Genomic DNA, 18,720 nt, shown 5'->3' with positions numbered 1-18,720 from the left:
GTGTGTCAGTATTGCTTCTCTATGTACCAGTAATGTTGTTCCAGCTTGTTCAAGAGAGAAATAACTGGGTGTGAAGGTTTAGGAAAGAGGTAGGACCTCAGCCAGTCACTTAACACGAATGTGATTTTGATAGAATGGCAGAGATGGTACTCTGGGCAAGAGAAAATGATATGAACAGTCAGAGGAATTTGCATACCTTCTTTGGGTGATGCTGAGGAGAGCTCTATAGCTGGAGAAGAATAGAGAGAGGAGAGGGCTTCAGACTGATACTGTCCATTTTTACTTTTTTCCCGCAGGGAGGTACTGGCCAGTGAAGCCATCCTTAATATTCCTGACAAGTCTGACTGGAGGCAATGTCAGCTCAGCAAGGAAGAGGAAGAGATGCTGGCTCGCCGCTTCCGGAAAGACTTTGAGCCCTTTGACTTCACTCTGGATGACTAAGTAAAGGGAAAGGCACTTTATGAACTTGACAGGAAGTATTAGTAGCTTGTTTTTTTTAAGAAACTACAGTCTCCCATGGGGACTGTTACTCTGCCTCTTTTTTGTGCATTCCTATGGAACCTGCCTGCAGCAAGAGGCTTGAAATTATTTTTTGGAAAATAATTGTAGGATGAAAATCCTGTTAAAATTAGCATGTCTGTCATCCAGCTCCAAGTACAGCTTATGTTAATCAAAATTTTCAGAAACATTAAACTCTCAAATAAAATCCAAATGCTTTTCCATGATTGGGAAGTATCTTATGTACATGTTACTTATACCATTAAATGAAGCAGTGCGTGTGTGTGTGTGTGTGTGTGTGTGTGTGTGTAATAGGGTCCAGGGCTTTAGGCCTAGCTGTTATTCTAGGATCTCACAGCTGGCTTCTTCCTGAACAATCTAGGGTAAAGAAGAGACCTAAAGCCTTCACCATTTTTCTCTTACAGCACTCATCTGATTCATATAAAAGAGCTCTTACAGCCCTTTAGCAAATACTTAATCCTATGTGCCAGGCATTTTTCTGGACTCCAGGAGTATGGCCATGTCCCAACATGGTCCCTGTTATCCCAGATTTTATAGTCTAATTGGAAAGAGAAGGGGCAGATTTTAAAAGAAATCTTAAACTTTAAAAGAAAATTCAGTTCTGCTCTGGATATGTTGAGTTGTAGTATGCTGTTGGGTAGTTCTAAACTCATGGACACCTGGGTTGGTAATAGCGCTTTGGGGATCAAGGTATAGACCATAGCTGAAATTATGAGAATGGATGAAAATAAGATAGGATGAATATAGTCCTAAACTGCAGATGAATATCTAAGAAGCATCAATCTTTAAGGAGTCCTTGGAAATAGAGTGGTCCACAAGTACATGAAAAAGAGAGGGAAAGATCACAGAATGCTATATCTTGGAAGCCAAGAGAAAAATAATTGTTCCTTTATATTGGGCATTTATGGCCCAAACAGTTTCACTTAATCCTTACAGAACCTCTGAGGTAAGCATTATTGCTTCCATTTTATATGTGAAAAAACAGACTCTCAAACTTGAAGATTGTGAAACCTAAGGTTGACTGTTCCAGGATTTAAAAACAAGCTATGCAGCATCCCTGAGAATGGGGATGTGAAGAGTCAACTATGGCAAACAACCTGGTTCCTGCAACTATGACCACTTCAGGGTCAGCGCACTCATCAGTATCCCTCCCTAGCTCTTCCAAGTGAGCGTTACAAGAATATGGCTCCAACTGTGGAGATCAAACATACTCTAGTGCTAGCTATGCAGTACACCTAGCAGACAAAGGGCTTTATATGTTAGGGGCAATTGGTACCACAATCATCTGTGCAGTCTGCCCAACTCTAGCAGATGTGTTGGGAAGTACCATTTGCCATCACCTCCAAGTCTGATACACCAGCTCCATAGCAACCAAGCACATGTAGGAATCCATCATCTGCTACCACACATTACTGAGGCCTAACACGGCTTGTACATGCCATGCTCAACATTTTGGTTGTACCATTCAGGGATTCTGAATCAATAGATGCATGTTCTCTGCCAGAAGCCAATTCAATGCTTTCAAAGCAGCCAGCAACACTGCTGTGATGCACATGCTGTATTCATCTTTAGGCTTCTCAACATGTTAATCTGTGGGTCACAAAGTGTTGGTTGGAATTTAAGTACTGAGATCACAGGTGGGACTGTGCAAACGATGGCCCAAGTGCACATGATGTCAAGGGGTGTTCAAATGACTACTTTATGGAAGCAGTAACTGATATATTTCTTCAGAGAACTGGATGCCATAGTAATTTTTATACCCAGTTCTGGATATACTGACTGGATCCCCAAGTTCTGTGAGGCTGAGGCATATGACCAACTTAAAGTGAAAATGGGAGGTTGGTTCTTCCATGCTAAGGCTATCTGCCAATGGCAAATGCTTCTAGTTGCACCAACAGCATTCCTGAAGCTTGCCTCTGCAGCGCTGCATCACGAATCAGACACAGTTCCCTCAGTGAGGAACCGCTGCACTGGCAAACCCATTAATGGAAGACCGACCACTGGACTGCAACCTCCATGAGGCACTTCGGGGAAAATTCCCCAAATCAGGAGGAACATTCTTTACTCCACAACAGTGTCACATCCTTGAGTCCTTTGTGATTACAGGCGAGATCCTGGTACAGGTGTACAGGAAGTCAAGCAAAAGATCTGAGCCTGATTTTATGGAAGATGATTAATCATTAAAAAAAAACTATAAAGTGTAATGCATCGGTAGACGTGTTAGCGCAGGATTCTTTATAGTTTTTCGGATTCCGCAATATTTGAATCACTGGTGGCTTCTGCCAGTGCCACTTCAGCGAGCGGCGGAGTTGGAGGATAGATGGTAGAGGTCTGAAGAAAAGGTGAAATGCAGACAGGGTGGAGACGATGTGGAGTTTAGAACATGGCTTGAATGGAGAGCTTATAGTTTGGAAGCCTGGGAAATCCTATGTGGGTTCTCTCAGCCAGGAGAATGCCCAGGAGACTTAGCGGACTGGAAGCGAGCTGCCCTCACCCCGACCCTTTCTCTGGCCAGGTTCCTGTGTGCCCCCGGGAGCAGCTAGGGAAGGGCTTTTCCTGTGGCGGTTACCGGAAGTGACGCACACATCTCGCGAGAAGAAAGACGCGCGAGTCTCGGCGGCCCGGAACCGGCCTGGGAAGAGTGGCTGAACTTCAGGCCGCCAGCCCTCCCGCCCCATGGAGCGGCCCCCGGGGCTGCGGCCGGGCGCGGGCGGGCCTTGGGAGATGCGGGAGCGGCTGGGCACTGGCGGCTTTGGGAACGTCTGTCTGTACCAGCATCGGGTGAGGTGGGGCGCGAGAGGGAGCGGCGGTGGGTGTTTGTCAGAGCGTTTGTGGAACACAGCGACTGTCAGTACGTGAGACATTGTCGGTGAGACTTTGGGCAGCACCGTGGGCCGGTGAGCCTGTGTGAGTGAGTGTGTATTACTGTGCTTGTCGGTCTGGTGACTGAGTCCGAAGCTGTATCTGAGGTCCTGGGTCAGTGTGTGAAATAGAGCTCTTGTGGGGGAACTTTTGGTACGAACGTCAAGAAGTGACAAACTGTTTACCGAGTGTGACACTGCGATTGTGTCTCCGAGTGTAGAGGGTGTCGGGATGTGGGAGGCAGAGCCACATTAGAGTGTGTATTGTGAGCATGAATGGGTGAGAAAACGGGACTGAAGAAGGGGGTTGTCTGTTGGAATGTGTGTTCAAGTGTGTGCTTGGAGGCTGTGTGATATTTGTAGGGGCTGGAAGAGACAAGGAAGGTTTCGGAAGCATCCAGTAGGCTTCAGATCTTGGAATGCGTTCTGAGTAGGGAACAGTGTGAGGATCAGCTTGGTGAAATGATCATGGCTTCCTAAGGGAAGGAAGTAGATTGGGCGTGAGGTGGAAGACAGCTAACATCGGAGTCAGGAATTTTGCTTCAATTTAATTGAAAATGTTTAAGCATTTAGCAGCAGTTAATAATCATGTTTGAGCCATGCATCTTTCAGTATACCAATAAAAGCTATGAAACCTTTCCCCAGCAAAATGCACAGTTGCACATCCCCACCACCTTAGGTGCTGCCATTTGAGGGGGCTCATGCTCTCCTGAAGGATGTTCACAAACCTTTTAGAGGTATTAACCCTTGACTGATAATCTTTGCAGTGTTGCCTTTGTTTTTGTCATCTGTATTTTGTGTAAGATAGTTATATACATCATAGGTCTGTTTGAAAGTTAAAGAAGTTAATATGGGTAAAGCTAAGTACAATACCTGGCCTAAGTTAAGCCCTCAAGTGTTAGTTCCTGCTGCTGTTGTGTTGTTGCTATTGTCATCTTCTTTACCATTATTTTATTTTCTTCTTTACCATTATTAATTAAACTTAAAAAAGGATACGTCAAGATAAAAGTGGCGCCCTTGGAGGACTGTTTTGTAAAAGATAAATCTGAGTGAAAAACACGGGACAAGATGAACAATTACAATATTATTCAAATGCATGCAATTGGCTTGTAAAGGGAATAAATGAATTCAAGATTTGCTTGAATCTTAAGGAATAGGGGTATGGGTAGAGAGCCCATAATATAGGATGGGAGGTAGGGGCATGGGAGTATACCTGGGAAAAATAGGTATGTTTGTGTGGCAGTCACAATGACAAATGTCAGTGATGGAGCTGAAGAAATGTTGTGAAGCAGCTTTCTAGATAGAGCATGGGAGGACATCTTGAAGAGAGGGAGAATGGGAGGTGAAGGACTAAGGCATTAAGTACTCTGACAGCTAAACAAGTAGTAAATTTAATAATTCTCACCATCAGAGAGTACATAAGGCACTTAAAGAGAAAAGAAGGAGCCAAGTACTTCCAGTGAAATGTTGCCTTTGGTGTTGTTATCTAAGCCTGTTCATTAGCCTGGTCATAAAAAAATATATGCTTGGTAGCTTGCTTTGTGACTGCTTTTCTTGGTCACTGGTTGGAAATAGATCAACACATCATTTTTTAAAAAATTGTGATAAGGTATATATAATGTGAAATTTACAATCTTAACCATTTTTAAGTGTACAGTTCAGTGGCATTAAGTACATTGACATTGGTATGCAACCATTACTACCATCTATTTCTAGAACTTTTTCACTTTACCAGTCTGAAACTGTATTCATTAAACAATAACTCCCCATTTCCTCCTCCCCCTGCCCCCTGGCAACCACCTTTCTACTTTCTGTCTCCATGGAATTAATTACTTATTAAATGGAAGAGATTTGGGTTCCTCTAGAATCCTAGAAATCTCTCAGGAACTTTCCAGGTATCTAGACTGGTTCTTTCCTCAAATTGGAACATTTGACAACGGGGCTTGTAGTGGAAAGAGAAGAAATACTCTGTTCTAAGACTTGGAAATAGCTTCATTACTTTTCCAAGCCTGACTTTGGATTTGCCCTTAACAGTTTTCAAGATCTTTGTGTTTTGGTGGAAGCCACGTCCCCAGTATTTTATCTATATCTCTTAAATCACAATGAGGAAGAGAAAAGGATGTGAGATGGTTTATTTATCAGATTATTATGCTGGGATGGGTGCTGATGGTATCCCAGTCAACAAAAATCGTATTTTCTGCCCTCAAGGAGATTTCAAGTCTAGTGGGAGAGGTAGACACAAAAACACTTTAAGTACAGCGTGGTAACCTATATAACAGATATATTTATAAATTTTTTTTTAATTTTTATTTATTTATGATAGTCTCACAGAGAGAGAGAGAGAGAGAGAGAGAGAGAGAGAGAGGCAGAGACACAGGCAGAGGGAGAAGCAGGCTCCATGCACCGGGAGCCCGATGTGGGATTCGATCCCGGGTCTCCAGGATCGCGCCCTGGGCCAAAGGCAGGCGCGAAACCGCTGCTATGATAGAGTGGCAAAAATAACCAAAGAATTCTTCCTAGGGAATAATGTAGCACTTCTCAAAGTGTGTTTGGGAAAATTAGTCCTGTGAAATGCTTTGAAAAAAGGATACTGTAGTCAAATACATTGGGTAAATTCTGTATGTAATATTGTTTCACTTGGAGAGTGATATTAGCATATTAAAAGTGATATTAGCATATTAAAAGCTCTGAGAAGTTCTTTAGTAAAGAAACTAATTTAACTTTGTATTTTCCAGTTTTTTTATTTTGGTAAAATAGATAGTATTTACCATTTTTAAGTGTACGGTTCTGTGGTTATTAAGTACATTCACATTGTTGACAACAATCACCACCATCTGTCTCTGGAATATTCCCATTTTTTAGAGCTTATTGTTTGTGGTTGTACCACATTGTCTCCATGGTGGTAAAAGCTTACATGGGACCTAACTACAGCCAGGTACCTGCTCAAAACGGAAGAAAGGTTGAAGGGAGTTAGGACTATATTTAAGCTAGATTGTAGTGTGTTCTAATTCCTTTCTTCTTTCTTTGTATATGGACTGTCTTATTATCTCTTTTTCCCCTTCATCATCCTTCTGTTCTCATTTAGAATTTCCTACACAAATTAATGTCTTGCTTCTTCATCTATATACTATATTGTTTTTTCTTCCTCTTTGGGCCTAACTGCTCTTCCTGGGCTGCATTATTACTGTTGCCAGAATGTGATGAGTCTGGCTATTTCTGTAATGTGCATCAGGTTGGATTTAATTTCGGTCAGAATTGGCTAAATTACCAGAGCTATTAAGTTCATTTTATAGATATGGAAATAGAAATATGGCCATTGTTAGGATTTTTTAAATGTCATTTGAAACGTAAAGATTAGGAACACATTTTGGAGTTTTTTGTTGTTGTGGGTTTGGTTATATTGAAGCTATTTCTTGCTAGTGAGGCCAGGTAGCCCTGAATTATCATCTTCATTCTAGTTACACTGAAGGCTGGGGTCCTTGTTAGCTGTCTTCATTAAGCTTAAAAAGGGGTTTGTTGGGGAGACTGGTCTTTGTATTTTTCTAGCTCTGTGTGGGAGACAGTTTTCTGAAGAGACCTGTAATGGGATCAGGCTCAGTTACTTTCTGCTTGTGTGCTTTGATATGTTTGAACTTTGATTGATTGTTTCTTCTCAAGCCAACCTGGAACCTGAGAGTCTCACTTTTCATAACTTACAGCTTTTCTTAGTATTTCTAAACAAAAATTGTTAGTTACCTATGAACCAGGGTGACAGTGATTTAGTGATTTCTTTAAATCACTAAAAAAAGTAAAAGGGATTTGGTTCATTCTATAAAGAAGTGTTCATTTAAGTATTACTAAAAATCCTCAGCTCTAAATATATTAATACAAGAGGTCTTTTATTTTATTTCCTCTGAGAGAAAAAAATGTGTCTGTCTGATCTTGGGCATTTGACTGTCAAGATTTTTTCCCTCTCTTTCTTTTTTCTTTTTTGTTATTGCTTTTTATTTTAATTCCGGTAAACATACAGTGTTATATTAGCTTCAGGTGTACAATATAGTGATTCAAAAATTTTGTATATTACTCAGTACTCATTATTATAAGTGTACACTTTAATACCCATCATCTATTTCACCCATCTCCCCACCTACCTCCCTTTCTGGTAACCATTGGTTTGTTCACTGTAGTTAAGAGTCTGTTTCTTGCTTTGTCTGTCTGTCTGTCTCTTTCTTTGCTTGTTTGTTTTGTTTTTTAAATTCCACATACGAGTGAGATCTTGGTATTTGTTTTTCTCTGGCTGACTTATTTAGCATTATACTCTAGCTCCATCTGTGTTGTAGCAAACGGCAAGGTTTCATTCCTTTTTATGGCTGAATAACATTCCATTTTATACTACATCTTTATCCATTCATCTATTGATGGACACTTGGGGTTGCTTCCATAATTTTGCTATTGTAAATAATGCTGCAGTAAACGTAGAGATGTCTGTGTCCCTTTGAATTAGTGTTTTTGTAGTTTTGGGGTAAATACCCAGTAGTGTGATTACTTCACCATAGGGTAGTTCTGTTTTTTAACTTTTCACAGTACCTCTATACTGTTTCCCACAGTGGCTGCACCAGTTGCATTCCTACCAACAGTGCACAAGGTTTTTCTCACATCCTCATCAAACTTGTTGTTTATTGCGTTTATTTTAGCCATTCTGACGAGTGTGAGATGATATTTCATTGTAGTTTTGATTTGCATTTCCCTGATGATGAATGATGTTGAGCAACTTTTCATGTTATCTGTTGGCCATCTATGTATCTTCTTTGGGAAACTGTCTATTCATGTCTTCTTTCCATTTTTTAGTTGGATTACTTGTTTTTTGGATTTTGAATTATATCAGTTTTTACACTAACCTTTTACCAGATACGTCATTTCCAAATATCTTCTTCCATTCAGTGGTTGCCTTTTAGTTTGCTGATTGTTTCCTTTGCTGTGCAGAAGCTTTTTTTTTTAAAGATTTTATTTATTTATTCATGAGAGACACAGAGAAAGAGATGCAGAGACATAGGCAAAAGGAGAAGCCGGCTCCCTGCAGGGAGCCCAGTGCGGGACTAGATTCCAGGACCCCAGGATCACGCCCTGAGCCAAAGGCAGACTCTCAACCACTGAGCCACCCCGCTGCCCCTGTGCAGAAGCTTTTAATTTTGATGTAGTCCCAATGGTGTATTTCTGCTTTTATTTCCCTTTCCTCAGAAGACATATCTAGAAAAATGTTGCTATGGCTAATATCAGAGAAATTACTGCCTGTGTTCTTTTCTGGATTTTTATGGTTTCAGATCTCATATTGATGTCTTGAATCTATCTATCTATCTATCTATCTATCTATCTATCTATCTATCTATCATACATGCATGAGCAGGGGAAGGGGGGTGGATGGGAAGGTCAGAGGAAGAGAGAGAATTTTAAGCAGGCTTCATGCCCAACATGGAGCCCAAAAAAGAGCTTGATCTCACAACCCTTGAGATCATGACCTGAGGCAAAATCAAAGAATCAGATGCTCAGTTGACTGGTGGGCGCTGACCTCCCTGTATTTAACCCCTTTTGAGTTAATTTTTGTGTATAGTGTAGGAAAGTGATCCAGTTTTATTCTTTGCATGTAGCTGTCCAGGTTTCCCAACATCATTTGTTGAAGAGACTATCTGTTTCCCATTGCATATTCTTGCCTCCTTTGTCATAGATTAGTTGAACATATAATTGTGTTGTTTTTTTTTTTTCTGGGCTCTCTCTTCTGTTCTATTGATCTATTTGTCTACTTTTGTGCCACCATACTGTTCTGATTACTACAGCTTTGATATAACTTGAAGTCTGGAATTGTGATATCTCCAGTTTTATTTTTCTTTTTCAAGATTGCTTCAGATATTCAAGGTCTTTTTTTGTGGAATCTTTAGGATTTTCTACGTATAGTATCATGTCATCTATAAATATTGAAAAGTTTAACTTCTTCCTTACTAATTTGGATTCCTTTTATTTCTTTTTGTGGTTTGATTGCTGTGGCTAGGGCTTCCAGTACTATGTTGAATAAAAGTGAGAGTGGACATCTTTGTCTTACTCCTGATCTTGGGGTAAAACTCTCAAGTTTTTCCCCATTGAGTATGATATTTGCTGTGGATTTTTCGTATTATGGAAGCTGGGGTGAAGATCACTTTTGAAGCATTACTTTAATAGTCTTAATGATTTACCCAGCAAAAGCACGTCTCAGGAGAGTGGTGGATACATTTGTTTAGTTAGTAAAGTTAAGAGTTTTGCTTCCTCAGGTTGACATTTCTTTTATAGCAAGTAAATCTGCACAAGAACCTCATTAATATATTTTTCTCTGTTTTTCTATTTTGGCAGGAACTTGATGTTAAAATAGCAATTAAATCATGTCGCCTAGAACTAAGTACCAAAAACAGAGAACGGTGGTGTCATGAAATCCAGATCATGAAGAAGTAAGTGTATTTGATGACTTATATTTCCCCAGTTCTGCAGCCCAGGCAGATGTCATCATAAGAAAGGAGGGGAGGAATCTGTTCTTCTCAGGATATTTTGGGGAACATGTTTTTTTCTTTCTTATCAAATATATATATGTTCTATTTTAAATAATAACATCACATTATGATTAGGTTTAATTTTAAAAGTCAGTTAAGGGGACATCTGGGTGGCTCAGCAGTTGAGCATCTGCCTTTGGCTCAGGGCATGATCCCAGAGTTCTGGGATCAAGTCCCACATGGGGCTCCCTGCGGGAAGCCTGCTTCTCACTCTACCTATGTCTCTGCCTGTCTCTGTGTGTTTCTTGTGAATCAATAAATAAAATCTTTAAAAAAAAAAAAAAACAGCTAAGGGGGCACTTGGGTGGCTCAGTCAGTTAAGCAGCTGCCTTCAGCTTAGGTCATGATCTCAGGGTCCTGGGATTGAGCCCTGCATCAAGCTCCCTGCTCAGTGTGGAGTCTGCTTCTCCCTCTGGACCTCCCCCCAACTCATGCTCACTCTTTCTCTCAAATAAATAAACTCTTTTTTTAAAAAAAGCCGGCTAGATATTCTCAAACTCAGCTCTCTGTGGACAGAATCTTTTTCTTATGGATATTGGGCAATGTTCATCAGTTATACTTTCTTTTTTTTTTTTTAAAGATTTTATTTATTTATTCATGAGACACACACACACACACACACACACACACACACAGAGGCAGAGGCAGAGGCAGAGGCAGAGGCAGAGGGAGAAGTAGGCTCCATGCAGGCAGTCTGATGTGGGACTCGATCCCTGGACTCCAGGATCACACCTTGGGCTGAAGGCAGCGCTAAACCGCTGAGCCACCCAGACTGCCCTCCATTATACTTTCTAGTTAAATATAACCACTATTCTCATTTCTTTACTCCTACCTACTTTTGTTGAATAGTGTATGTGTTGCTTCATACAAAATTACCCCAAAACTTAGTGGCTTAAAACAACTACCATTTAGGGGCACCTGGCTGGCTCATTCAGAACAGCATGTGACTCTTGATCTTGGAGTTGTGAATTCAAGCCCCATGTTAGGTGTAAAGATAACTTAAATAAATTTAAAAACAACAACAACAAACATTTAGTATCTCACAATTTCTGTGGCTTAGGAATTTGGGAGTGACCTAGCTTAGTGATTCTGATGCAGGAGATCTGTCTTGAAATACCCCAAAATGTTGAGTGGAGCTGCAGTCATCCAAAGACTTGAATGGGGCTGGAGTATCTATTTCCAAGCTCATTTATATGGCTGTTGGCTAGAGGTATCAGTTGCTAATCATATGGGCCTGTGTGTAGGGAAGCTTGGATATTTTCATGACGTGGCAGCTAGCTTTCCCCAAAGTGAATGATCTGAGAGAGAGAGAGCAAAGTGAAAATAGAGTCATACAACTGCTAGCTAATAGAGTCTGGATTTGAAATAAGTACTTTCTGACTCTAGGGTCTTTTTTCAATTCACTATTAAAGTACTCAAACTTGGCTATGTGACAGAATCACCAGGAAGCCTTGCTAACTGTATAAATACTCAGGCCCTACACATGGAGAGTCTGTTTCCTTAGGTCCCTTAGGACTGGGTAATCTATTCCAGTTTTGAGATCCATTGCATTGATGATGATGATGGTGATGGTGATAGTGATGATGATGATGATAGTGGCTGGGATGATGTATCATTAAGTTAAAAAAAAGATGTTAGAAAATGTAGTTAGTATGTAGTTAGATATAACATTTATTTAAAAATGTGTTTAAGTACAGATTAAAGCTAGAAGGAAATACGCCCAAATTTTAATACATTATCTCTGGGTGACATTGTAAGTGATTGTGGGAGAACCAGTATGATATAGACTTTGGAGCCACACTGTCAGATTTGAATCCTTACTTGACCACCTCCTTGCTGTGTGATCCTATATTACTTAACCAATTTGTGCTTCAGTTTTCTGAAGTGTGTTGAGACTATTAATGAATTTACCTATAGTAGGATTATTGTGACTAGTAAATGAGTTAAAGTATGTAAAGTAGGTACTGCTTGGCACATAGAAACGTAATAGTAGTGATAGTGATAGTGTTTTTATCTATATTTATCTATATTTTTATCTATTTTATTTATTTTTAAAGATTTCTTTATTTTAGAGGGAGTGGGCAGAGGCTAGAGAGAGAATCCCAAGCAGATTCCCCGCTAAGCCTGATGCGGGACTTGATCCTCTAACCCCAAGATCATAACCTGAGCCAAAACCAAGAAGCAGACGCTTAACTGACCAAGCCACTCAGGTGCCCTTATCTATATTTTATTTTTGAAAATTATTAATTCTTAATTATAAATGAGAATGAGAAATTAGAATATTATAAATAATGCCAGCCGTTCTCCGCACTCTGCCCCCCAATTAACTACCATTTCAAACCCAGGATCTTTTCATTAGAAAAAAAATGTTTGATTATGATGTTCCCCTTCTTTTAGGTTGAACCACGCCAATGTTGTAAAGGCCTGTGATGTACCTGAGGAATTGAATTTTTTAATTAATGATGTACCTCTTCTAGCAATGGAATACTGTTCTGGAGGAGATCTCCGGAAGGTAGTGTGGATGCGTTGAGATGATGAGATAGTAAATCATGAACCTTAGCAATGCTTGAATCATATTTAATATGATGATCTAGAATAAAATTCAGTAAACTGTGGCCTGTAACCTGTTCTTACGACTGTTTTTTTACTACAACATCAGAGTTGAGTAATTATGACAGAGACTTGTGTCCTGCAAAGCCTAAAGTATTTACTGTATGGCCCTTTACTGGGAACATTTGCTACCCCTGATTTAGAATATGCATTTTTTGGTAGGTGATAGTGTTTGCAGGATGGGAGTGGATTGATGGTGTTAGACCAAAATATCCATGTCTAAGATGTTGATAAAGAAGTTGTGTTTTTTAAAAAAAACAATTTTTTTTTTCTAGCACAAATCTTTCTCATGTCATTTTAAATCTGCTGTAGGGCTGTTTTTAAATATGTGAGGTTTTCAACCTTTTTCACTTTCACATACTTTCCCCTTTTATCTCTACCTGTGTAAGTCTTGTCATGAAATTAATTTATTCTCAGTATGGTTTTGGTGATTTTTCCCTTCTTACATTTTCTTAATTGTGACTTATTTCTTATTTGAATATTCTCTTAGTGTATATAGTGATTAATGTGTTGCTACTGCTGCCCAGCAGTATTAGCAGTATACATTTTTAGATTTCTTTGTTTTTTTTTTTCTTCAGCTACTCAATAAACCAGAAAATTGCTGTGGACTTAAAGAAAGCCAGATACTTTCTTTACTGAGTGATATAGGTATGTAATCAGTTTGAAAATACCATCATAATTTAGTGCCCCTTTGGTTTATAAAAGGATCTATATACTACTTGGGAATTAAGAATTTTTGATGTACTATACAAAGCATACACTTTTACCATCTATAAGAAATTATCAGAAAAATTTAACTCTTGTTGATGCTAAAACTAGGATATTTTATTTTTTTGTTTTTCGCCAGGAGACCATTTTTTGACTAATGGATGCTCTAAGTGCTAAGAAAGAATGGTGTGAAATGACCTTATTCAATTTTGCTCCCCCTTCTTCTCTGCCTAGCATAGTAATTTTATTTACCAGTGACGTTGCATCTTTTGGTTATAGGTTCTCAAGTCAACTTGTAGGATAAAATTCCTTTTTAATAAGAATTAATCTGGGACACCTGGGTGGCTCAGTAGTTAAATGTCTACCCTTGGTTCAGGTTGTGATCCCAGGGTCCTGGGATCAAGTCCTTCATCGGGCTCTCTATAGGGAGCCTGCTTCTCCCTCTGCTTATGTCTCTGCCTCTCTCCATGTGTCTCTCATGAATAAATAAATAAAATCTTTTAAGAAAAAAAAAATTACTCCTGAAAAATCCTTAATTAGGCCCTTGGAAGTTCAGAAGCCAAGAATATGTTTCCCTATATATTTTTTCTTTTTTTTTTTTTTTAAAGATTTTATTTATTTATTCGTGAGAGACACAGAGAGAGAGAAGCAGAGACACAGGCAGAGGGAGAAGCAAGCTCCATGCAGACAGCCTGATGTGGGGCTTGATCCCAGGACCCCAGGATCACACCCTGAGCTAAATAAAGGCAGACACTAACCACTAGCCACCCAGGCCTTCCTCCCTATATATTTTTATTTTGTTTCTTTTTCTAGGTCATGGAGGTCAAGTCTAATTGAAGACGATGATTTAGGTGGGAGGGAAAACTAGGGGGACTTATGTAATTCTACAGTATTTGTTTAATATTAACTGGATTTTCTGTGGAGAGACTATTAACTGGTACAATACCATTAATCATATAATTATGATGGTCTGTGTAAATAGGAGCATCAGAGGGGTGCCTGGCTGGCTCAGTTGGAGGAGCATGCAACGCTTGGTTTTGGGGTTGTGAATTCAAGCCCTACATTGGGTGTAGAGATTACTTAAATAAAAAAAGAGTTTGAACATCAGAGAAGATCTGTACAAAATGTGAGATGAATTTATTTTTAATTCAGTGTTTCTGTTACCTCAAAATACATTTTAAACTTTATTCAGGGTCTGGGATCCGATATTTGCATGAAAACAAAATAATACATCGTGATCTAAAACCTGAAAACATAGTTCTTCAGGATGTTGGTGGAAAGGTAGGTAAAACCTGAAGAACTGTTACATGCCAATTGAATATAGATTCCCTGGTATAATTAGTCTTTGAAATCTGGTGCCTTTCCATAGCATTTTATACTTTTTCTTCCCCAGCCTTCATTTCACTGAACTGTGGTTTTGTGTTTAGATGTTTGTCTCCTCTTCTAACACAGTGTTTCCATTAGAGAAGGAACTGTCCCTATCTTGGGCACTTCTGGTTTTGAATACAGTATCTAGTAGAGATAATAGACAATGAATAAAAATAATTTGTTAATCCCTTACAAAGCACATCCAACACACACACACACACACACACACACACTGGATTTGGTTAAGTATATTTACTTAACTGTTTCTTATTTAAGAAAGAACAACCTCATTCTCTTCCCTCAAATTCTAAGTGCTATATATAAGTAAAATTCAAAACCTTGGTTTCTCAGATTCTTAAATGAGTCATCTTGAGAAGAACCAGAAATTATGCATTGACTCCTGGAATACTTGTATTTATCAGAATAATTTGAGCAGTTTTCTTGTGACTAGCACCCAAGTTCCATTCCAATAAAGATGTAAAGCCAAGAGTCTGAACCTTGAATTGGATTGTGTGGTCTTTAGTTAGTGATGATGGTGGTCAGTTGAGGTGATAAAACTGATGGTGCTTCTTAAGAGCCTTTCATGTATGCTTGGCACCAACTATTTCTGCTTCGTTTGTATCCAAAGTCTTCAGGATATTCCTGAAGTTAGATAGGTCTTTACTCACTTAGTGGTATGATTCTTTCTCAACTTTGGAAGTCATCCTTACCTTTCCCTTTTGGTTTAATGGATCAGTCTTATTCTGAATATGCCAAAATAAAAATTAATAGTCTATACTTAATTTTGTTAACATTTTTTACCATGCATCAAAGGAACTATGTTATTCTTTTCTTTCATTATTTCATTGAATCCTAATAATAATTTTGTGAAGTAAAGATCATTAGTAATATCATTATGTAGGAAACTGAGAGAAGTTAAGTAACTTGATCAAGATCATATAAGTGGGCAGCTCAGGCTTGAAATATGTTTGTGATATTCCAGAGCTCAAGCTCTTCCCCACCACCTTCTCCAGAGCCTTATAAGGATATTGTTGCCTTTCCTTTTCAAATTTCTCATTTAATACTTCTTGTTTTGCAGATTATGCATAAAATAATTGATCTAGGATATGCCAAAGATGTTGATCAAGGAAGTCTGTGTACATCTTTTGTGGGAACACTGCAGTATCTGGTGAGACATTAATTGTTTCTTTGAATTCATGTTCTTACTTCTGAAGGTCATGAATATAGTAGTCCAAAAATAAAGTAGCTCTTCTCTTCTAGTGTTGATGTTTGAAGCATTTTTTTTTTTTCTTTTTAAGGCCCCAGAGCTCTTTGAGAATAAGCCTTATACAGCCACTGTTGATTATTGGAGCTTTGGGACCATGGTGTTTGAATGTATTGCTGGATATAGGCCTTTTTTGCATCATCTGCAGCCATTTACTTGGTAAGAAATGGAAGAGAACTTTGGTGTGCTTAATGGTAATGTAAATTTTCAGTTACCTGCTTTTTTTTTCTTCCCGCTTCGTATGTGTAATTGCCTTTTAAACGCATAGTTGAATAAAATTAAATGGCAAAAAAAAATCTTAAGAGTATGAGAATGAGTTGTCAACTGAGGTAACTTGTTTTATAGGCATGAGAAGATTAAGAAGAAGGATCCAAAGTGTATATTTGCATGTGAAGAAATGACAGGAGAAGTTCGGTTTAGTAGCCATTTACCTCAACCAAATAGCCTTTGTAGGTAAGTATATTTTAGTTGAGAAAGTTCACCTCAGTTTCTTTAGGATTATAAAAGAACAGTGGAATTGTCTGTTTCAAGTAGTATTGTGTAGTAAAACTTCCTGTGATGATGAAAAGTTTTATGTCTGTGATGGCCACATTGAGCACTTGAAAAATTATAGTATAAGAGAAGAACTCAATTTTAACTTTTATTTAATTTTAATTAATTTTAATTTAATAAATGCAAATAGCTGCTTGTGACTGGGGGCTATATTGGACAGCACAGGTCTAGTGGAAACAAGAACTCCTGCTACAAGAAGATTCCTGGGATACTGAAGTAAATGAGTTCCTTGGACAGTAGAACTGGACTCACCTATTGAAGTTGCCAGTACTTACATATGTAGGTTTTGGGTTGTTTTTTCTGGAAAAAAGTTTGTCCCCTGTCATTTCATGAATTACTTGAAAGTAAGATACAAAATGATACAGATGAGTAATGAGAAAGGACATGGACAACCTATAAAATTACCCTTTTCACAATAATGAAAGAAAACTAGAATATAGTGATTTTCACTCTATTTTTGTATGCTTTCTAGTTTAATAGTAGAACCCATGGAAAACTGGCTTCAGTTGATGCTGAATTGGGATCCTCAGCAAAGAGGAGGACCTGTTGATCTTACTTTGAAGCAACCAAGATGTTTTGTATTAATGGATCACATTCTCAATTTGAAGGTTAGTTTGAATGTGGTCTGCTTCATAAAACTTGCATTGAAGTTAACAAATTTATTTGGAAAATAAACATAAACATATTTTAATGATCTTTTCTGATGCTTATTTGAAAAGAAAATTATATTTTTAGAGCTGATACGTTTTTGCTTCTTTAGTAAGTCTTCTCAGTTTTACTTTTAAGTGGTCTTTGTTGATTGTTTTTATGAAACATCTTTTAGATTTTCCCCTTCTTTGTATTGGTGCCATTAGACCTCATTCATTTAAGGTATAATCATACCGGATTTGGTTTGCTGAGGAAGTTTCCTGCCTGGCTTTCATGCCTCTATACTTTGTCCCAATCCTACAGTCCATGCAGCATGAACTACCCATCTCATCTTCTGAAAATGCTTTTTTATTCTTCTGTCCAAAAAACCAACATAGTTCTTCTTGCCTCCCAAGTCAAATCTAAACTGATCTGCCTACCTTTTGGAGCTTTTCTCATGCAGATCCACCCCAACCAAGTACTTGCCCCAGACCTGCTTCTCTTACCTCTTACTTCTCTAGGACCAACTTGTCACTGCTCCTCACACCATCAAGCACATTATCCATTTTTGTGCTTTGACGCCGCTGTCCTTCTGCCCAGAATGATCTCTGTATTTGTGTATCTCCTCAACTACACTGGCACATATTCAACTCTCCTTTTCTCTGAACAATTTCTGCGACATAATTTGTCATTTAATCATATTTACTATATCTTCTAAATGTTTCTCATCTTCCACTCATGCCTCTCCGTATAGGTTGTCTTCTTTAATATTGGGATTGTTCTTGGGGATCCCTGGGTGGCTCAGCGGTTTAGCGCCTCCCTTTGGCCCAGGGTGTGATTCTGGAGTCCAGGGATCGAGTCCCGCATCGGGTGCCCTGCATGGAGCCTGCTTCTCTCTCCGCCTGTGTCTCTGCGTCTCTCTCTCTCTCTCTCTCTCTCTCTCTCTCTGTATCTCTCATGAATAAATAAATAAAATGTTAAAAAATATATTGGGATTGTTCTTACTACTTTTATTAACAACTGTTCACCCTCACCCTACCATCATGCTATCCCTACCCCACTGTTCTGCTGTACAAAGCAGGCCATGTATCAGGTTCTCAGTAAATATTCACTGGTATGAATGAGAGGCTCCATTATGCTGTATACCCAGAAACAACTCTCATCTGCAATCTTTTCATAGTTATTGATTGGTTAGAGTAGATAGGGTTCCTAAAATTGGAAGAATCTGTGGTGAGGGCTCAGTGGTGAGCATCCAAGGCCATCCTGGAGGCAGGAGGAGGCTAGTTGAGGGTGGGGCTGAATTTTATTTTCTGAAAAAAAAAAAATTGAAATGAGAAATTATAATCATGTAAGGTTTTACTGTAACCTTGGTATACTTTAGTAAATAGGAACTTGGGGCCATGTTGATGTTATTCTTCGCTAACTCAGAAAAGTTATCTGGTTTCTTGATTTGGGTTTCTTCTATTGTGCCAAGGAATAAATCATTCCTTAGTGTATAAGCCCAGCGGATTTGGTGATCCATTTTAGGTCTTTGTGTCCCCTGAAAATTTTTGTCTTTTATGCCAGATTTTTTTCAGACTTGTCATGGTGATCTTAACATCATTTCCACTTTGTGGGGTTTGTGGAGATGTGCTTGTTAGAGAGCATAGAGAAAGAGCCC

General features: G+C 38.8%; 2 protein-coding genes across 11 annotated transcripts in view; both read left to right on the top strand.

The window, feature by feature from the left end:
* Positions 1 to 725, top strand: part of CWF19L1 (CWF19 like cell cycle control factor 1) — a 29,461-nt gene extending 28,736 nt beyond the window's left edge. For all 6 annotated transcript variants that reach the window (XM_025466889.2, XM_025466887.1, XM_025466890.3 and 3 more), the window contains one exon: positions 297 to 725. In XM_025466889.2, the coding sequence (XP_025322674.1) occupies positions 297 to 441 (145 nt within the window). In that variant the 3' untranslated portion in view covers positions 442 to 725. The remainder of the gene's footprint in view (positions 1 to 296) is intronic.
* A 2,387-nt stretch (positions 726 to 3,112) lies between these two features.
* CHUK (component of inhibitor of nuclear factor kappa B kinase complex) overlaps positions 3,113 to 18,720 on the top strand; it is a 36,896-nt gene continuing 21,288 nt past the window's right edge. For all 5 annotated transcript variants that reach the window (XR_003144094.3, XR_003144093.3, XM_035707753.2 and 2 more), the window contains exons 1-9: positions 3,113 to 3,300; positions 9,738 to 9,832; positions 12,329 to 12,443; positions 13,120 to 13,189; positions 14,442 to 14,530; positions 15,696 to 15,785; positions 15,916 to 16,040; positions 16,227 to 16,334; positions 16,906 to 17,041. Coding sequence is in view for 3 of the 5 variants with exons in the window: in XM_035707753.2 (XP_035563646.1) it covers positions 3,196 to 3,300; positions 9,738 to 9,832; positions 12,329 to 12,443; positions 13,120 to 13,189; positions 14,442 to 14,530; positions 15,696 to 15,785; positions 15,916 to 16,040; positions 16,227 to 16,334; positions 16,906 to 17,041 (933 nt within the window). In the remaining 2 variants the exon portion in view is untranslated. The remainder of the gene's footprint in view (positions 3,301 to 9,737; positions 9,833 to 12,328; positions 12,444 to 13,119; positions 13,190 to 14,441; positions 14,531 to 15,695; positions 15,786 to 15,915; positions 16,041 to 16,226; positions 16,335 to 16,905; positions 17,042 to 18,720) is intronic.

Source organism: Canis lupus, chromosome 28 (assembly GCF_003254725.2).
Source record: "Canis lupus dingo isolate Sandy chromosome 28, ASM325472v2, whole genome shotgun sequence".
NCBI classification, from domain to species: domain Eukaryota; kingdom Metazoa; phylum Chordata; class Mammalia; order Carnivora; family Canidae; genus Canis; species Canis lupus.
Note: the sequence above shows the minus strand (reverse complement) of the source record. Positions and strands in the feature narration are given on the sequence as shown.